General features: G+C 41.4%; 1 protein-coding gene across 1 annotated transcript; it reads left to right on the forward strand.

Moving 5' to 3' along the window:
- Positions 1 to 2648: 2648 nt before the first annotated feature.
- PPP1R3C (protein phosphatase 1 regulatory subunit 3C) lies at positions 2649 to 7302 on the forward strand. Its single transcript, XM_019930820.3, has 2 exons — positions 2649 to 2797; positions 4828 to 7302. Exons 1-2 carry the CDS (start codon positions 2784 to 2786, stop codon positions 5765 to 5767), a joined length of 954 nt encoding a protein of 317 aa, XP_019786379.2. The 5' UTR covers positions 2649 to 2783; the 3' UTR covers positions 5768 to 7302.
- Positions 7303 to 17062: the final 9760 nt, after the last annotated feature.

A 17062-nucleotide genomic window follows, 5' to 3' on the forward strand; every position in this document is an offset into this window, starting at 1 on the left:
AAGGGGCTCTGGCTTATGAGTCCTTGCAACCCCTGGCATGGCTAGAAACACGGCACAGATCAAGAAGCTCTCATCAATAGATTTATTATTAAGATGGGTAGGACAAAGCAATGTTTGGATGCTGTTAAACAACAGTTGGAGAAAACCTACAAATAAGAAGAAAACTCCCCACAATTCCTAATCCACCACGTCTTCACTGGGGCAACTCATGACTAAGAACGCTGATTCCATTCCAGTCCCTCTCATCCCATGATGAAGGGCAGTAAATGCCAGGAAGGACATAGAAATGAGGGGCCTGATTCTGCTAGGTGAAATAAGTCAGGCAGAGAAAAACAAATCCCATATGATCTCACATATATATGGAATCTAAAAAAGCTGAACTCATAGAAACAGAGGGTAGAATGGTGGTTACCAGGGGTTGGGGGTGTGGGGAAAATGGGGAGATGGTCAAAGAGTATAAACTTCTAGGCATCTAATGTACCACATGGTTAATAATACTGTATTATTATACACTTGAAAGTTGCTAAGAGAATATATCTTCAATGTTCTTACCATAAAAAGGAAATGGTAATTATGTGACTTGATGGAGGCTTTAGCTAGTGTTATGGTGGTAACATAACATAGCATCATTTTGCAATATATCAGATCAATACCTTGTACACTCTAAACCTACATAATGTCATATGTCAATTACATCTCAATAAATCTGGGAGGAGGAAAGAAGTGGGAGGCCTGGATCACGTAGTTTAGAAGTTTATTGAGTGTTGACTCTTCTTTGCAGAGATCCCTGTATCCCTGATTTCTATTTTAAGGAGTTTGGAGAGGTGGCTTTTATGGCATCAGTCAGCACCAGGGGGCAGAAGAGAAAGTAGCTTGAATGGAAAGAAACCCAAACTCAAAAGGACGTGAGTGGATGGTGTAAGCATGTCAAAGCTTCCAACACAGTTCTTGGCACCTAGCAGGTAGGCTATACATGTTAGTTGAATCTGAAAGTCTTAAGTCATTTAAAGATGATTTCTCAGTTACAGAAAAAGTCCATGTACTTTGCAGAAAAAGTAAAAAATACAGAGAAGCAATTGACAAAGAAAATTTTAATTACTCATAATATCACTGTCCAAAATTAAGCACTGTTAACATTTGGGTTGAGCATATTCTCTTTTCTATGAGTGCACATCTTACCCCTAAAACGGGATCGCAATTTATTCTTCTTATTTTATGGTTCGCCATAACTTTAATTGGTAATATACACTCCTTAGCTCAACATAGGATAGTTGAACACATACTGAGAAACTACACTGAGTTTTCTCATCTGCACAATATCATTTAATCCTAAGAACAACTTCACTATCTCCATTTTACAGGTGAGGGAGTTGAGGCTAGAACTTGCCTAGATTTGAAAGTGTCAACTCCAAAGACTATGTCCCTTCAGCTAGTTTTGGTTGGGCTGAGAGACTAGATCTGCTCTTAGTCGGATGTTTCCTTTAAAAAAATCAAGCCCGAGCATTAAGTACCTTCCCCAGTGATATTCAGCGTGAGTTTCTTTTTCTTTAATCACACCATTTTAACAATTCCACTGTTTGACAGTGATTTAAAAGACACAGGGATTTTTGTACATTTTACGTTGTACATTTTGTACATTTTAATGGACTACTGGATAACTAAGTTGAGAGCAGAACGAGGACATGGGTTTTATAAAAATAATTTATACTAGACTTAGAAATTTAATTTTATGGTTTTAACTGATGGTCTAAAACCTCCCCAACCTGAACAAAATTCCAAAACCTCAGCGAGAGTAACTGGCCCGGGAGAATCATGAAACTTACAGTGTGATATTTTAACATTTTGGTTTCCACATCACTGCCAGAGGACGTCAGAACCGAGTCGAGGGATTTGGGTTGACCACTGGCTCTGTGGCTGACCTGCCACACAAGCAAAACAGGCCATTTCTGGCTTTAGTTTTCTCTTCCAGGGAGAAAAACTGAAGAATAGATCGAAATACAAAGTGCCTTTTAAATGAATGCCTTCTCATTGTCTTATAACAGGGCTAACATGGTTTATTAACAACATTAGTTAGAGAAGCAGTCTACTGTGTGGTGCATTTGTGGGTTCACCCTAACCCCAAAATATAAAGCCAACTTCTGCTTGCTCAGGGCAAGGAAAGGGAGAACATGAGCCGATACACCGAGCAGTGAACAAGATAAACATTTCAAATATATATGTTTGAAATATATTTGTGTGTATCTATATCATCTATATCTATATCTATCTATATCCACACACACACACACATTTGGAACAAGCCACAACGTTCTGCGCTCAGATTAACTGTATACAGAAGCCTCTAGAAGTGAAAGGCATCTCCTTCCCCGCAGCCCCGCTGTGCTGGCGCCCGGCCTGGGGCAGGTTTGCTGCATTCCCTCCTGGCCTGCACCCGCTACTTGCGCTACGGTGCTGCCTCCACGGCGCTTCGCCCGGGGCTCCTGTTAACGCGACTCAGACCAGCTGGCCGGGGTTCTCCGAGCGGCCCCAGAGCCCCGCGAATCCTGCGTTACCGCCGTCACGTCCCGGGCGAGGGCTCGCGCCCCAGCTGAGACCTGGTTGGTCGCGCCGTCGAGCTCGCGGCTCGGCGATTGGTCCCAGCCGTCGCCTCACGTGGTCCCGAGCAGATAAGCGGCCTCTCGGGCGCTGCACCCGCAATCCGCCAGAGCTGCAGCCAAGCCGGGGCTGCTGGGAGCCGGGTGCGAACTCGCGCAGGCAGCGGAGTCCCGCCGCCCCTCTGCCTAATGAGCTGCACCAGGTAGGTTCCCTGTAGATTCCCCGCCCCGGAGCACAGGGAGCGCGCAGCTGCAGGGAGGTTGGGCTGCGTTTTCCTTCTGTCATCACCGCACATGAAGACCCCAGGGGAGGGCGGGTTGACTGGCTGCTGACTTGGAATCTGGCACCGGGGAGGCCTCGGAGGTGTGGAGATTTGCTCTGTGCTTCTTAGGCAGAGCTGATTTTGGTAAACGGCATCTTAAACCAGAAACTGTCTTAACGTGAGTCAGCTTGAGTTCTGATTCCCTCATGGATTCCGACCGTATCTCTTGGTCCTGCACAAATGTCTCAAGGACTCGGGCCGCTTAACTCGTGGGAATAGCACTCTGAGATTGCTGGTTGGGTAGTTTAGCTTTGGGAATAACTACAGGACGATGTTCGCATTCCTTGGTCCTCTTCCGTTCTTCTTATGACGGTTTGCCATAGAAAACTCAGTCTCAGAGTTTGAGCAAACGATTATTTTTAAACTCTGGGGCAGGACTTAAATTCCAGGGAAATCTCCGTATCCTTAAACTGTCTTTCTATAAGTGCAAAATATGAAAATACAAAACAAACCTCCCAAACACCCCCGCCCCCTGCAAAACCACTTAAATAGCTCCTCTAGACATAACTTAGCAGACCTCTCTAAAAATCCTGCCTGTTCACTATTATTAGAGCCACAAATATAACTTTCTCTTTCATTTGTTTGTTCTAAGTTTGTAGGTCTCCCAGAAAAATCCCAAGTCTAATAAAGTAAATTCTCTGAATGTTCTTTTATTATCCATCCTATGATAATGACCATTTGCCTCTGTGCTTAGAGCTGCTGGGAAGAACGTTACTAAAGCCAGACTGAGAAATGTCACATACAGTATACACACACCTCTTATCTGAAGGCTAGGATAGGGGAAGAATGTCCATAAGCTTGGCAATGTACTCAGGGCTAAAGGCCAGAAAAAATATCCTTCTTGATGGATACGTCTTGATTTAGTATTGCGGGGCATAGTTATGTTTAAATTTTAAATAGCTTTATTATCTTTCTGGTTATAAATATCCATTGCCAAAACATTAGAAAATACCAAAAAAGTACAAAGGCAAAAATAGATCACCTATCACCCAGAGATAATTGTTATCTTTTTGTTGTGCTTCCTATTACACTTTTCAACATTTCTAAGTTCATATATATAGCATATGTTGAAAACAGCCCCATTTTCAGGTCATCAACTTTTTCCACTTAAATGTGGACTTGACATGGATGTCTTTCTTTGTGAAATACAGATTAGGTAAAGTTTTTTTTTAAGTTCACCAATTGCTGACTTGCACTTCAGTGGGTTATTTGTGTAAAATGATGAAGAGCATGATAATGAAAGTGCAAAGATAATCCTCTGGTTCACTCTTTCTAGCCCCTCACTCTCGAAACCATTCCATGAGAATTTTTATTGCTGTTTTTTTCTTTTCAAGTGGATTACTATTCCAGAGAAGTGTAATCAGTTCAACAGCAAAATCATCAAAGCAGTTGAGGGAGCGCAGTTGAGGGAGCACTTTGGTTCTAGAACCTATCTGGTCATTAGATCACCTGGGAAGCTTTAAGAACATATTTACCTCCTTGTCCCCGTTCGCAGAGGTTCTGCATTAGTGGCTCTAAGTCCTAGGATTCAGCATTAAAGAAAAAGGAAGCAAACCAACTCCCTAGGCCATTGTGAACAGACAGGTTTGAGAACCACTGGTCCAGAACAGACCAAATGGTTTTAGAGCTGTATTAGAGATGATCGCATCCAAATCTTTTATGTCTCAGATGGAGCAACTGAGACCCCAAGTGTTTTAACCCATGGCCTATAGCCAGTCAAGGGTAGAGCCAGACATAAGATGCAGCTGTCATCACCTAATACTGTATTCCTTCACTACATATGAGAGCACCTCCTTGAAACTTACTGTGCTGGCTATAACTTAGCTAACAAAAATAGTACAGATATATTTGGGACCAGGCGAAGTGCATTCCAGGTGCAGATGATAACCTCTCTTCTTTTTGTATTCCAGAATGATCCAGGTTTTAGATCCACGGCCTTTGACAAGTTCGGTCATGCCCGTGGATGTGGCTATGAGGCTCTGCCTGGCTCATTCCCCACCTCTGAAGAGCTTCCTGGGCCCTTATGATGACTTCCAACGAAGAAATTTCGTGAACAAATTAAAGCCACTGAAGCCGTGTCTCAACATAAAACAGGAAGCCAAAACACAGAACGACTGGAAGCCTTCACACAACCAAGCCAAGAAGCGGGTGGTGTTTGCGGACTCCAAGGGCCTCTCCCTCACTGCCATCCACGTCTTCTCGGACCTTCCGGAAGAGCCAGTGTGGGATCTCCAGTTTGACCTCTTGGACCTGAACGATATCTCCTCAGGCTTAAAACTCCACGAGGAGAAAAACTTGATTTTAGATTTCCCTCAACCTTCAGCTGATTACTTAAGTTTTCGGAACCACTTCCAGAAGAACTCTGTCTGCCTGGAGAACTGCTCTTTGCAGGAGCGAACGGTGATGGGGACTGTGAAGGTGAAAAACATGAGCTTTGAGAAGAAGGTTCAGATCCGGATCACTTTTGATACCTGGCAGAGCTACACGGATGTGGACTGTGTCTACATGAAAAACGTGTATGGTGGCTCCGAGAGTGACACCTTCTCGTTTGCCATTGACCTACCCTCCGTCATCCCAACGAAGGAGAAAATTGAGTTCTGCATCTCATACCATGCTAACGGGCGGGTCTTCTGGGACAACAATGAGGGTCAGAATTACAGAATTGTCCACGCGCAGTGGAAACCTGATGGAGTGCAGACGCAGAGGGCAGCCCAGGACTGCACCTTCCACCAGGCGTCCCCCAAGGCCGAGCTAGAGTCGACAGTCTTCGGCAGCCCGAGGCTGGCCAGCGGGCTCTTCCCAGAATGGCAGAGCTGGGGGAGGATGGAGAACTTGTCCTCTTACCGATGAATGAAGCAACCTAGCGGCTGGTCTTGACCTTATTGCCCATGTAATTCTAGGTCTGTGTTGCTTAATATTAGGAAGGCATTGCTACTTTCCTTCAGTAGGTTTAGCTTGGAACTTTTGAGACCTGGCTACAAAAAAGATAGCCCCTTGAGAATTTAGTGTGGGATTCTATATGGATGACGCTGCCCCATTTTGCTGTGGAGGGTCAAGTAACAGCCTGGTAACCCTATTTTTATAAAAGTAATACATTGTCAATGCCCATTTCTCCTTCCCTCTCAATTCACTGGCTTTCACGTTGGGCAAGAAAAGGTTGAGGAAGGACAGTGGATGGTGACAGAAAGCTGTGTTAATGGTATGAGGAATGTCTGAAAAGTATACCCAAAGGGCTCTGCAGCTCAGGTCAGAGTAGGAGCCAGAGGTCTGATACTTAACTGTCGGTGAGAAAATGTAAGGTTATTTTGTGGTTTTAAGTTGGTTTTACAGTTCTCTCCCAGGGAAGTAATTTGTAGAGGGGAGAAAAACATCCATTCTATGTATTCTTGTAGAGAAAAACCCAAACAAACTTTAGGAGTGTTGGGTGGTACTGGGGAAAGTGAATTATAATTCTGGGGAATCAAGATTGATTCTGTTCAAACGTGACTTAACAAAAATCATGATTTGGGGAAAGCTTAAGCAAATCTGGCTTTGCAGTCCTAATGGGATAAGCGACCTTGCTTGTGATCAAGGTGCCATGCTTGGGTTCTCAGTATAGATGCTGCCTGACCAAAAAACCCATGCCATCATCATTGGTCAACAGCTTGTAGGGACTCTGTGTCATGTCAAGGATCACTCTTTGCCAGTGCCTTGATTAAACCAGAATGTTGTAGTTGCTTAACCCGAGTGTGTGAAGGGTCATCGGATAACCTGTGAGCGTTTGGCCTCCTAAGAAGGCCCACTCTGTACGCTGGCATTCCTCCTGCAAAACTGTTGTATCTTCAAGAGTGCCGTCAATGTACACAACTCGCGTCCTTCATATTGAAGGTGACTCATTTTTCTGCCACACTTTTTCGATGTGATGTTGGAAGTGAGGATTGGCACTGATTCTCAATTTAAGAATCCAGTACCTTGCACATAAAAGTAGCCATTTCTGTTTCTTGCCTATATTCTTCTTGTTATTTTAAGTCTTCCTACCAATATCTTTAAAGTCCACATTTTTTTTTTTAATGGATGTGAATTGTTTGGGGTGTGTTGTAATATACTTGTTTTGGAGTGTGCCTAAATCCATTCTGTAAAATCTTCAGAACAGGAGCCTCTGAATGTTTGCTTCTATCACTGTGCACGTCCACTGAGGTGTTCCGAGAATGCAGTTAATTTTAACACATGATCTGCCATGCTGGAAGCGTACTAGTGGAATAACTCTGCTATGACAATATTTGAAGCTTGGCTAGCACCCACAATTTTTCTGCTCTAAATATTTCACTCTCCTATAGCTATCCTCTGTGAACTTCTCACTTTAAAAATAAAAATGTTTGATATAAGATCTGAGTATGTTTTCTTTCTCAAAGCCACAGTTAGTTAAATAAGAAACCATCAACTGATATTCTCCTGTTTTCTTTAAGAACAACTGAGCAGGGTTAGTTTGGACCAGGAATTGGATCCACCTGAAAGTATTCACGTGGTCCCAGTCTCATTAGTGAGAATTTCCACCTCCTGACCATTGGGGCTGGGGTCCAGGGGCAGTGACTTGAGCTGCTGGGACTGTCCCCCTGACTGTCCCCATCTGTGCTGACTGCTCATAACGTGTACTCTCTGCTGGGTCAGGTTTATCTTGGGGTCCACCTCTCGAGAGTCTTTGAAATGGGGGAAGGGATGGTGTGGGAAGTGGCTTCTACCTCCTGAGATCCGGCTCCCTCCTGCAGGGGCAAAGCTTGGAGCTGCATGGAGGGTGTAGGGAGGGGCAGTGGGCATCAGTCCCAGACTGAGGGGGAGCTCAGCTCCTTGGGGTATGAGGCAGCAGATCTAGGAACCAAAGTTGTAGTTTCAGTTCTTGCCTAAAATGCCAAAAATGTCTTCTGCACAGTATAACTTAAGGGGGAATAAATGACCGACCTAGAAAGGCCCAATTATGAAAAACAAATTTAATCATATCACAACAGCCTCTTGATCAGAAGTTGTAAACTATAGGCCTACAGGCTGTATCTGGCTGCAGATTTTTTTTTTGATACTGTTTTTTGGTTTCTTTCTCTGTTTTTTTTTAAAGAGAATTTATTTCCAAGAGCAGACCATCAGCAGGCTACATTAAAAAAAAAAAAATCTAGATTTCCTTTCTTCTGAAAAAGTTGCAAGGTCTTTCCTCATGGTGACAGTTACCTGGAGTTGAGTAGCAGCTGCCTCCTTTATAGATGGGCTATATTTGCTTTTTTAAAAGTATAATTTTAAAAAATTATAGTATTTTTTATAATAGTATACTTTATAAAAGTATAATTGCTTTACAATGTTGCTTTACAATGTTGTGTTAGTTTCCGCTGTATAGTGAAGTGAATCAGCTATATGTATACATATATCCCCTCCCTCTTGGACCTCCCTCCCACCCCCCCCCCACCCCACCTAGGTCTTCATAGAGCCCCGAGCTGAGCTGCCTGTGCTTTATAGCATGTTCCTGCTAGTTATCTATTTTACACATGGTAGTGTATATATGTCAATTCTAATCTCCCAGTTCGTCCCCCCTCCCTTTCCCCCCTCCCCCAGTGTCCACATGTTCGTTCTCTATGTCTATGTCTCTATTCCTGCCCTGCAAATAGGTATATTAATGCATATACGTGGAATCTAGAAAAATGGTACAGAGGTACTTGCTTGTTTTGTCACCCCTGCTGCATTCTTCTGTGCTGTCTGCCTGACTTCTGTAGGCGCTGGAGTTCATGAAACTTACTCTGAAACTTACTCATGAAATGTTCTCTGGCTCTCTGTTCATGCTGACGGTTGGGTGAAGAGAGCCCTCTTCCCACAGGTTGGAGAAAAATTAAATATGGGTCTGACAGGGACCTTGAAGACCATGGGATGCAAATGTCTGCCTTTATTAAATAAACTCAGATTCAGAGAGGGAAAGTGACTTGTTCAAGGTCCCGTGGCAGGTTGAGTTGGCCTGGAACAGTGACTTCCAGGCCGGACAGTGATTGTTTTCTCTTTTTTCTTTTTAAAAATATTTTTTATTCTTTTGCTTTTTTTAAATAAAAGTTTTTGTTTTTGTAGATGGTGACTTTTTGCCTAGTGTTTTCCTTTCCACTTCTTCCTTGAAGTCTCCCCTGAAGACCTTCCTTTCCTAGCTGCCCCCTTCCTTTTTTTTTAAATTAAAAATATTTTTTATTGGAGTATAGTTGATTTACAATGTTGTGTTAGTTTCTGCAGTACAGCAAAGTGAATCAGTTATACATATACATATATGCACTCTTTTTTTAAGATTCTATTCCCTATAGGTCATTACAGAGTATTGAGTAGAGTTCCCTGTGCTATACAGCAGGTTCTTATTGGTTATCTATTTTATATATTGTAGTGTGTGTATATGTCAATCCCAGTCTCCCAATTTATCCCTCCCTACCCCTGTCCCCTCTGGTAACCCTAAGTTTGTTTTCTACATCCCTGACTCTACTTCTGTTTTGTAAATAAGTTCACTTGTACAATTATTTTAGATTCCACATATAAGTGATATCATATGATATTTGTCTTTCTTAAAGAGGGAGTGATTGCCAGGCAGGCATGACTCTGGTCAGCTCTTGCTGGTCACCTATGCCAGCTCCACCCACCACTGGCTTGTCCTGGGCTGCACGTGAACTGAAGGAGGAGAGCCTGGTCAAAGAGCAAACTGTTCCTGAGTGTTTCCTATTGAACAGAATCAACTCTATTTCACATCCTGATACCTCACCTCATAGCAGAAGCAACACTGCTTTTAAAGTTTAACACGGAGAATGGCTTGAATTTGGGGTGCATGATATTCTGTTCCCGAGAAATAAGGCTTAATTTAGTTATTTAAGGAAGGACTTGGCCCTCTTCTAGATTTATGGCTTTCCTTTTAGTTTATCCCCACACTGAAGTGCAGTTAGCAGACTGTGCATCTTCATCATTGTGAGTCCCAAAGAGCTGCCCAAGTCTGGGTGATCCTCCAGGCCCCAAAGAGAGAGCCTCCTTTTCAGCTTTCATCGCCAGGCTCCCCACAGAGGTTTTTTGTTTTTTTGTTTTGTCTTAGCAGCTTCTGGGAGTTGTGGCCTAAACAAACCCTCTAGATCGTGGGCAAGGATCCCAAAGTCAGAGCAGTACCTTATATGCAGTTTTGCTGATTTCCTGCCTCTGGACCCGTCCCTCTTTCTGCCAATGAGTGGGCACCCACTACTGGGTTTATAGGATCCCTCTAAGCCAGTGGTCCTCAACCTTGGCTACATATCAGAATCACCTAGAGAGCTTTATAAGGACTGATGCCTGCCTCCCTCCACCCCTCTCAGATTCTTTTGTAATCATTCTGGGTTGTGGCCTGGGTATTGGATAGTTTTGAGAGCTTCCCAGCTGTTTCCAGTATGCGTCAAGGTTGAGGACCCCTGCTTTACGCTGTGGGAACTGAAGTGTCTTCAACTTCTCCATTTCAGAGAAAGTCATATGTGGTTCAGAGGATTCTGTCCACTCACTTCTTTTTACAGATGATGAAATGGAGGCCTAGAGTAGTTCAGACTTGCTGACAGTTACAGAGACAGTACGGCCTGGCCCCCTGACCCCTTCTCCCAACACCCTTGCCCCTGCGCATATCCTCTCCTGCTAAACAAGCTGAACACGGACTTCTTAGTTTTACCAATCTTTCCACTCGCTTTTCTCTTCTTTGATCTTTTTATATGGTGGTATGTTAATGAGGAGGCCTTTGGTTGCAAGGAACATGATCCTCTGACTCAACGAGCTTAAACGATAAAGAAAATTTGTGATCTCGAGTCCCAAGGTAGGGTGTTTTCCAAGTTGGTTAATTTAGTAGCTTTAAACTCAGGTTATTTTCATTTTTTGTCCTCCCATCCTCATTACTTTTGATTGTGCCTGTGCTGACTTGCTTCCTAATTATAAGAAGGCTGCCACAATTTCCAGGCATCATATGCAGACACAACGCCACTGAGTAGAAGCAGCAGCCCACCTTTCTTGTGTCATTTTTTATGAGTGAATAGACGTTTCCCAGGAGTTCATCCCACCCTCCACCAAAGGCTCCCCTCCCCTCACTATGTTTCACTGACTAGAATTAAGGCACATGCCTGTGCATAAGCCAGTCCCTGGACAGGTGAATGGGACTCTATGATTGGCTCAGAGAAGTAAGGAATCCTCCCCCCCCTTCACTAACTCCCCCCCCCCCCGACCCCGATTCCAACCAGGAGCTGGAGGACGTGCAACTTCTGAAACTCAAAGCTGTACAGAGGAAATACTGGAACTTCATCACATAGGTCCCATTGGTACAGCCTTTCCTAAATGGTTGAGGCCCAGTGTTTCAGTGGCAACTTATTTCCAGGTGTCATTGTTCGTATCTTTAAAATGGGGATAACATTCAAACCTCACGAAGTGGTTGTGAGAATAAAATGAGGTCATACGGATGAAGTCCTTAACAATGATAGGTGGTAAATAAGTGTAAGTTGTTACTAAAATTAATACCCAGTGGTAAAAAGTTTCCTCACAAATATTCATTCTCACAGTGTGTTTCTTATTGAAGATGAATATCAATTTTTGAGTTTCTTTTCTCAAATAAGGACTGCTAGTACTAATATTAATATTCTGCATTCCTGGCTGAGAGTATCTGAAAGAGCTTGGTATAGTAAGTAGTAAGAGTCACTCCCCATCCAAAAAATATTTCTAGAACACTAACTCTGTGCTTGGCATTGAGTGTATAGTGATGAACAGAACAAACATCATGGAGCGTGACTATTGGAGACATTTACACATCTCTATAATTTTGTAGTAACACCCCTGCTGGGTAATTTTGGGCAAGTTGCACTACCATCCTAGCCTCAATTGAATTCTGTGTGAAATGAGTTAATTATTTACAGGGTTGCTGTGAGGCTTAAATAATAATAACAATGGCTAACGCTTATATAGCAGTTACTATATGCCAAACATTGTTCTGGGTACTTTACACATATATTAACTCATTTAATTTTCACAACTGCTCTATCAGGTGGTTTTCTCCTTAGTTTCATTTTACAGATGAGGAAACTGAGGCACAGGCAAGATTTGTGACTTGCCCAATGTCAAATATTTAGTCAGTAAGTATTGAAGCTAAGATTGGAGCCCAGACTTAGAGTCCGTGGTCATCACTTCTATACTATACTGCCTCTCAAAACTCTTTATTCACAATATGCCTTTTAGTTATTTTGTCCATTTCTATTTAATACAATTTTGGATAAAGTTGAGTTTATGTCTACCATTTTATTATTTGTTTTCTATTAGACCCCCTTGTTTTATGTTCTTTTTCATTTATTTCTTGGCTTCTTTTGGATTAATCTATTATTTATTTATAATGGTTATAATTTATTTTATTTATTTATTTTTTGGCTGCACCAAGTGGCTTGCAGGATCTTAGTTCCCTGACCAGGGATCGAACCCGTGCCCCCTGCAGTGGAAGCACAGAGTCCTAACCACTGGACCACCAGGGAACTCCCTAATCTATTTTTTAATGATTCCATTTTTTTCCAGTTTATTAACTTGTTTACTGTTCTTTTGTTGGTTACCCTAATAATTACAACACACATTATTATTTTTACCAATATTTAAAAAAAAATAAAGCTAGGACTTTAAAATACTTTGCCATCCGAACACCTTTTGCATTGCTATTTTGCATTTTAATTCTAAATATATTTTAAACCCCATGAGATGTTGTCATCATTGTTTTCTTCAGTTATTTTATATTTATCCATATCCATTTACTTACCTTCTCTGTTTTCCTTCTCTTCTTGTATTTCTGTGTTTCCATCTTGGATTACTTTTCCTTCAGCCTTAGGGAAAAGCCTTTTTAGTATTTCTTTTAGTATAGTTATTGGTGCAGATGCAGAATTCCCTCTTTTTGTTTGTTGAAGACATCTTTAGCTTTCTTTCTTTTTTCTTTTTTCTTTTTTTTTTTTGCGGTACGTGGGCCTCTCACTGTTGTGGCCTCTCCCGTTGTGGAGCACAGGCTCCGGACGCACAGGCTCAGCGGCCATGGCTCACGGGCCCAGCCGCTCCGTGGCATGTGGGATCTTCCCAGACCGGGGCATGAACCCGTGTCCCCTGCATCAGCAGGCGGACTCCCAACCACTGCGCCACCAGGGAAGCCCCAGCTTTCATTTTTGAAAGATAGTTTCACTAGGTGTAAATTTCTAGCCAGGAGTCTAGGTAGGGGTTAGAAAATCATCTGCTAATTATTTCTTTAAATATTTCTTCTGTCTCGTTCGCTATCTCTTCTCTCTGGGACTCCGATTGCACTTATGTTATACCCCTTTACTCTGCCCCAGTGTTTCATCCTCTTTTCTCTATTTCCCATTATTTTTCTCTCTGGGCTTTACTCACGTATTTTCTATTCACTAGTTCACTTAAGCCTCTCTTTTGCTGTGTTGAACCCTGCTTTTAAATCCATTCTTGTGCTTTTAATTTCAGTTATTATCTTTTTTAGTTCTAAAATTTCCATTTAAATATTTTTGATAGTTTCCAATTCCCTGTGAACTTCTCCATATTTTCATCTATTTTTCTACCCTTTCCTCTATTTTTCTTGAAAATATTGATAGTTACTTTAAAATAATTGTCTGCTAATTCTAATATCTAAGTCTCCTTTGGGTCTGATTATATTATCTATTTTCTTCTTGGTTTTTATTCATGTGGTCTTGTCTTTTGGCATCCTAGTAACTTTGGATTGAATGACAAGTATTGAGTGCAAAAAGAAAATAGATATTATTAGTAGTTTTTTAAAAATAGAGGACAAGATGGAGAAAATAGATGAAAGAGAATTTCACCAGTTGTACAATCTTTCTCCAGAGGTATTCACCCTTTCCTCTGCTAGACATATAGGGTTAGGACCAATCATCCTAATCCATTCAGGAATTGAGCTGAATGAAGGCAGGATTGCAGTCATGTTAAAGATTTTTTATCTTTCATTCACCCCTACACTTAAGTTGTGGCCCTCTGAGGCTGAGAGTTTGGTGTATACAGTAGGATTCCTCCTCTTGACAGGTTTTAAACTCTAATCCTTGTCTTCTCAGCACCCCTAGACTGTCAACATTTCCACTCTGCTTTTGCGGTAAGCTGTTTAGCCTCCTGCCCTTTGTAGCTTTGAAATTTGCCAAATATCCTGAGTGGAAAATGAACTGAGTGTCAGGTTCAGTTTTATGCACACCCTCTCACCAGAATATTGACGTCTGAACTCTTAAATTTTCTTTTTTTCCAGCTCCTTGAGGCCATCAATACCTCTGTCAATGCCACTGGTCTTCTTCCAAGGCAAAGTTCAGATTTTCAGCTTCTTGCCCTTGTCCAGAATCAGCAAACACATCCTGGTACAAACAGCTGCAGTGTGTTAGCTCATTTTAGCCATAAAATCTAGTTGTTTTAGTAACTTTCCAATGCTTTTAAACAATTTGTTGGTATTTTCCCCTAGATTTTCTTGTTGATCTTCATGTTAGTAATGGTCTGCCTCAAGTTACTCTATCATATTCAGAAGTGGTGGTCTATCCGATCTTTAATTCTCTCTGTACAGGTTCTCCTTATTTCAAGTCCCTGGTTGTCTCAACAACAGCTCAATGCTTTCAGATTTTTTTTTTTTGTTGTCATATTTTATATGGCTTTTCTAGTTCTCATTAGGAATGTTGGTTTACTGCAAGCTCTTCTCTCATAACTTTATACAGTTCATTGCCTCACCCTCTAAGGAGAGGGCATAAGTATACTTTGTCATTGTAAAAATTGAAGAGTATAACCAGGATCCTAACCTGGATAGAAACCTATTCCACCTTTGTCCTCTAGAAGCATTTCAGGGATTGTTCTAATACCTAAAGAAGTGCTTCATAGCAACCCCAAAGTTATACCCTGTACAACATGACCAAGATGAGAATGGCCTTGAAAATGTAAAAAGTAAATAAAAAGTCTAGATTATTCCCCACCAAAACTCTCCAACTACAAAACACCTAAAAGTGCTAGATAAAATATTTTCTACTTACATTTATAAAAGCATTGCTAAGCTGGGAAGAAAGTAAGGCTGGCCTTAAAGGCTTCCTCTGCCCCCTAAACGAAAAGCAAAAGCAGAACTCTAGAGAGGTAAGTGGCTGGCACCTGTCCTGAAGTCACCTGTTAATCCCCAGGTGACCAACATTGTTTTTTTAACATCTACAGCTGCTATGAGGAGAGAAGCTGCATTAAGGTGGGGGTGGGGTCACAGCGAATATCTAGTATAGCCAGAACCAAGAAAAGATACACCCTTGGTACGAAGGGGATAAAACCCTCTTACAAAGAAATTCAACTAAGAAAGATGCCTCTGCCTCTGGGTAGAGGGAAAAAATACCTCCTCCTAAAATTCATAACCACATTCTGGCCCTCATCGGGATTTGCAATCTGAATTCACATTCCCGTGTTCTGAAAAACCTGAAGCAGAAAATTTATTTAAAAATGGCTCCTGGTTGGGCTTCCCTGGTGGTGCAGTGCTTGAGAGTCCGCCTGCCGATGCAGGGGACGCGGGTTCGTGCCCCGGTCCGGGAAGATCCCACATGCCGCGGAGCGGCTGGGCCCGTGAGCCATGGCCGCTGAGCCTGCGCGTCTGGAGCCTGTGCTCCGCAACGGGAGAGGCCACAACAGTGAGAGGCCCGCGTACCGCAAAAAAAAAAAAAAAAAAGAAAGGCTCCTAGTTGTAGTACCCACAGGTTTTTGGTAGAAGCAAATATAAGTGCTCTGTGTAAGAGTGTACCTTTAATATAAAGCCTCAAAGAATTTTCATCAAACAAGAATTCACACCCAGTGAAATAAAAAGACAAATCTTTGACAAGAGGCATGAAGATGAAAGTGAGAAAACTAAAAAAAATTGGGACTTAAATAAAATGTCATAAATGTAGGTAATGCATAATTAAAAAGTTAATATAAGGGCATTATGAACAACTTTATACTAATAAATCTTAAAGCAGATAAAATAGATGCATTTCTAGAAAAATGTATTGTTTCAAAATGATCTCAAGAAGAAATAGAAAACTTGGTAGTCTATAAACATTTAAGATTAGTAGTTTAAAATCCATTCATAAGCAAAATACCTGGCCCAGATATTTTTTACAGATAAGTAGTATCAAATATTCAAGGACCAAATATTTCTAATCTTATATAAAATATTCTGCAGTATATAAAAAAAAGAAGGAACATTCCCTGACTCATATATAAGTTAGCATAACCTTGACACTGAAACCTTACAAAGACAGTATGGGAAAGGATACCAATTTCACTTATAAATATTGAATAGATGCAAACATTTATAAACAATAAATTATTAAAATGAATCCAAAATATAAAAAGGTAATGTATTATAATCAAGTTGGGGATATTTTAAGAATGCAAGATTGGTTCAACAGTAGACCAAAAATTACTATAATTTGCCACATAAACAAATTAAAGGAATAAAAACATGATCAGCTCAATAGATACCAAAAAGTGTTTATAAAATTTTATACCATTAATGATAAAAAAAAACACTGCTCAAACTAGGTATAAAGGGAAACTTCCTTAATTTGAAAAAAGGATATTGACTAAAAATAAAAACAATTAAAACCTACCACAAACATCATACTATGGTAAATGTTGACACTACTTTTAAGATAAGATCCTCTGTCACCACCTCTTTCAAACATTGTGCCAGAAATCTGAGCCAGTGAAGTAAAGCAAGAAAGAAATAAACATGGGATTGGAAGGAAAGAAAGAAAATTGTCCTTATTTGCCTGTACAGAAAATCCAAAAGAATCTACTAGTAAATTATTAGAATAAGTGTGAGAATTTAGCAGTTGTTGGATATAAGATTGTGGTAGTTAGCCTACAAGACAGCCCCAATGATCCCCACCTTCTGTGATTCACTCTCTGGTAGTCTCCTCCCATATTGTACCAGAGTTGCTCTGTGTAACCAATAGAACATAGGAGAAATTATGGTATGTCACTTCCAAAATTAGGTTATAAAAGACACTGTGGCTTTCATCTTAGTTGTCCTTTCTCTCTCTCTCCCCTCTTCTCCTTCTCCCCTCTCCCTTCCTTCCTCTTCCCCTCTATCTCCCCTTTCTCTCCTTCCCTCTCCCACACCCCTTTCTCTCCCTCCCTCTTCCCCTC

This window comes from Tursiops truncatus, chromosome 16 (assembly GCF_011762595.2).
Source record: "Tursiops truncatus isolate mTurTru1 chromosome 16, mTurTru1.mat.Y, whole genome shotgun sequence".
NCBI classification, from domain to species: domain Eukaryota; kingdom Metazoa; phylum Chordata; class Mammalia; order Artiodactyla; family Delphinidae; genus Tursiops; species Tursiops truncatus.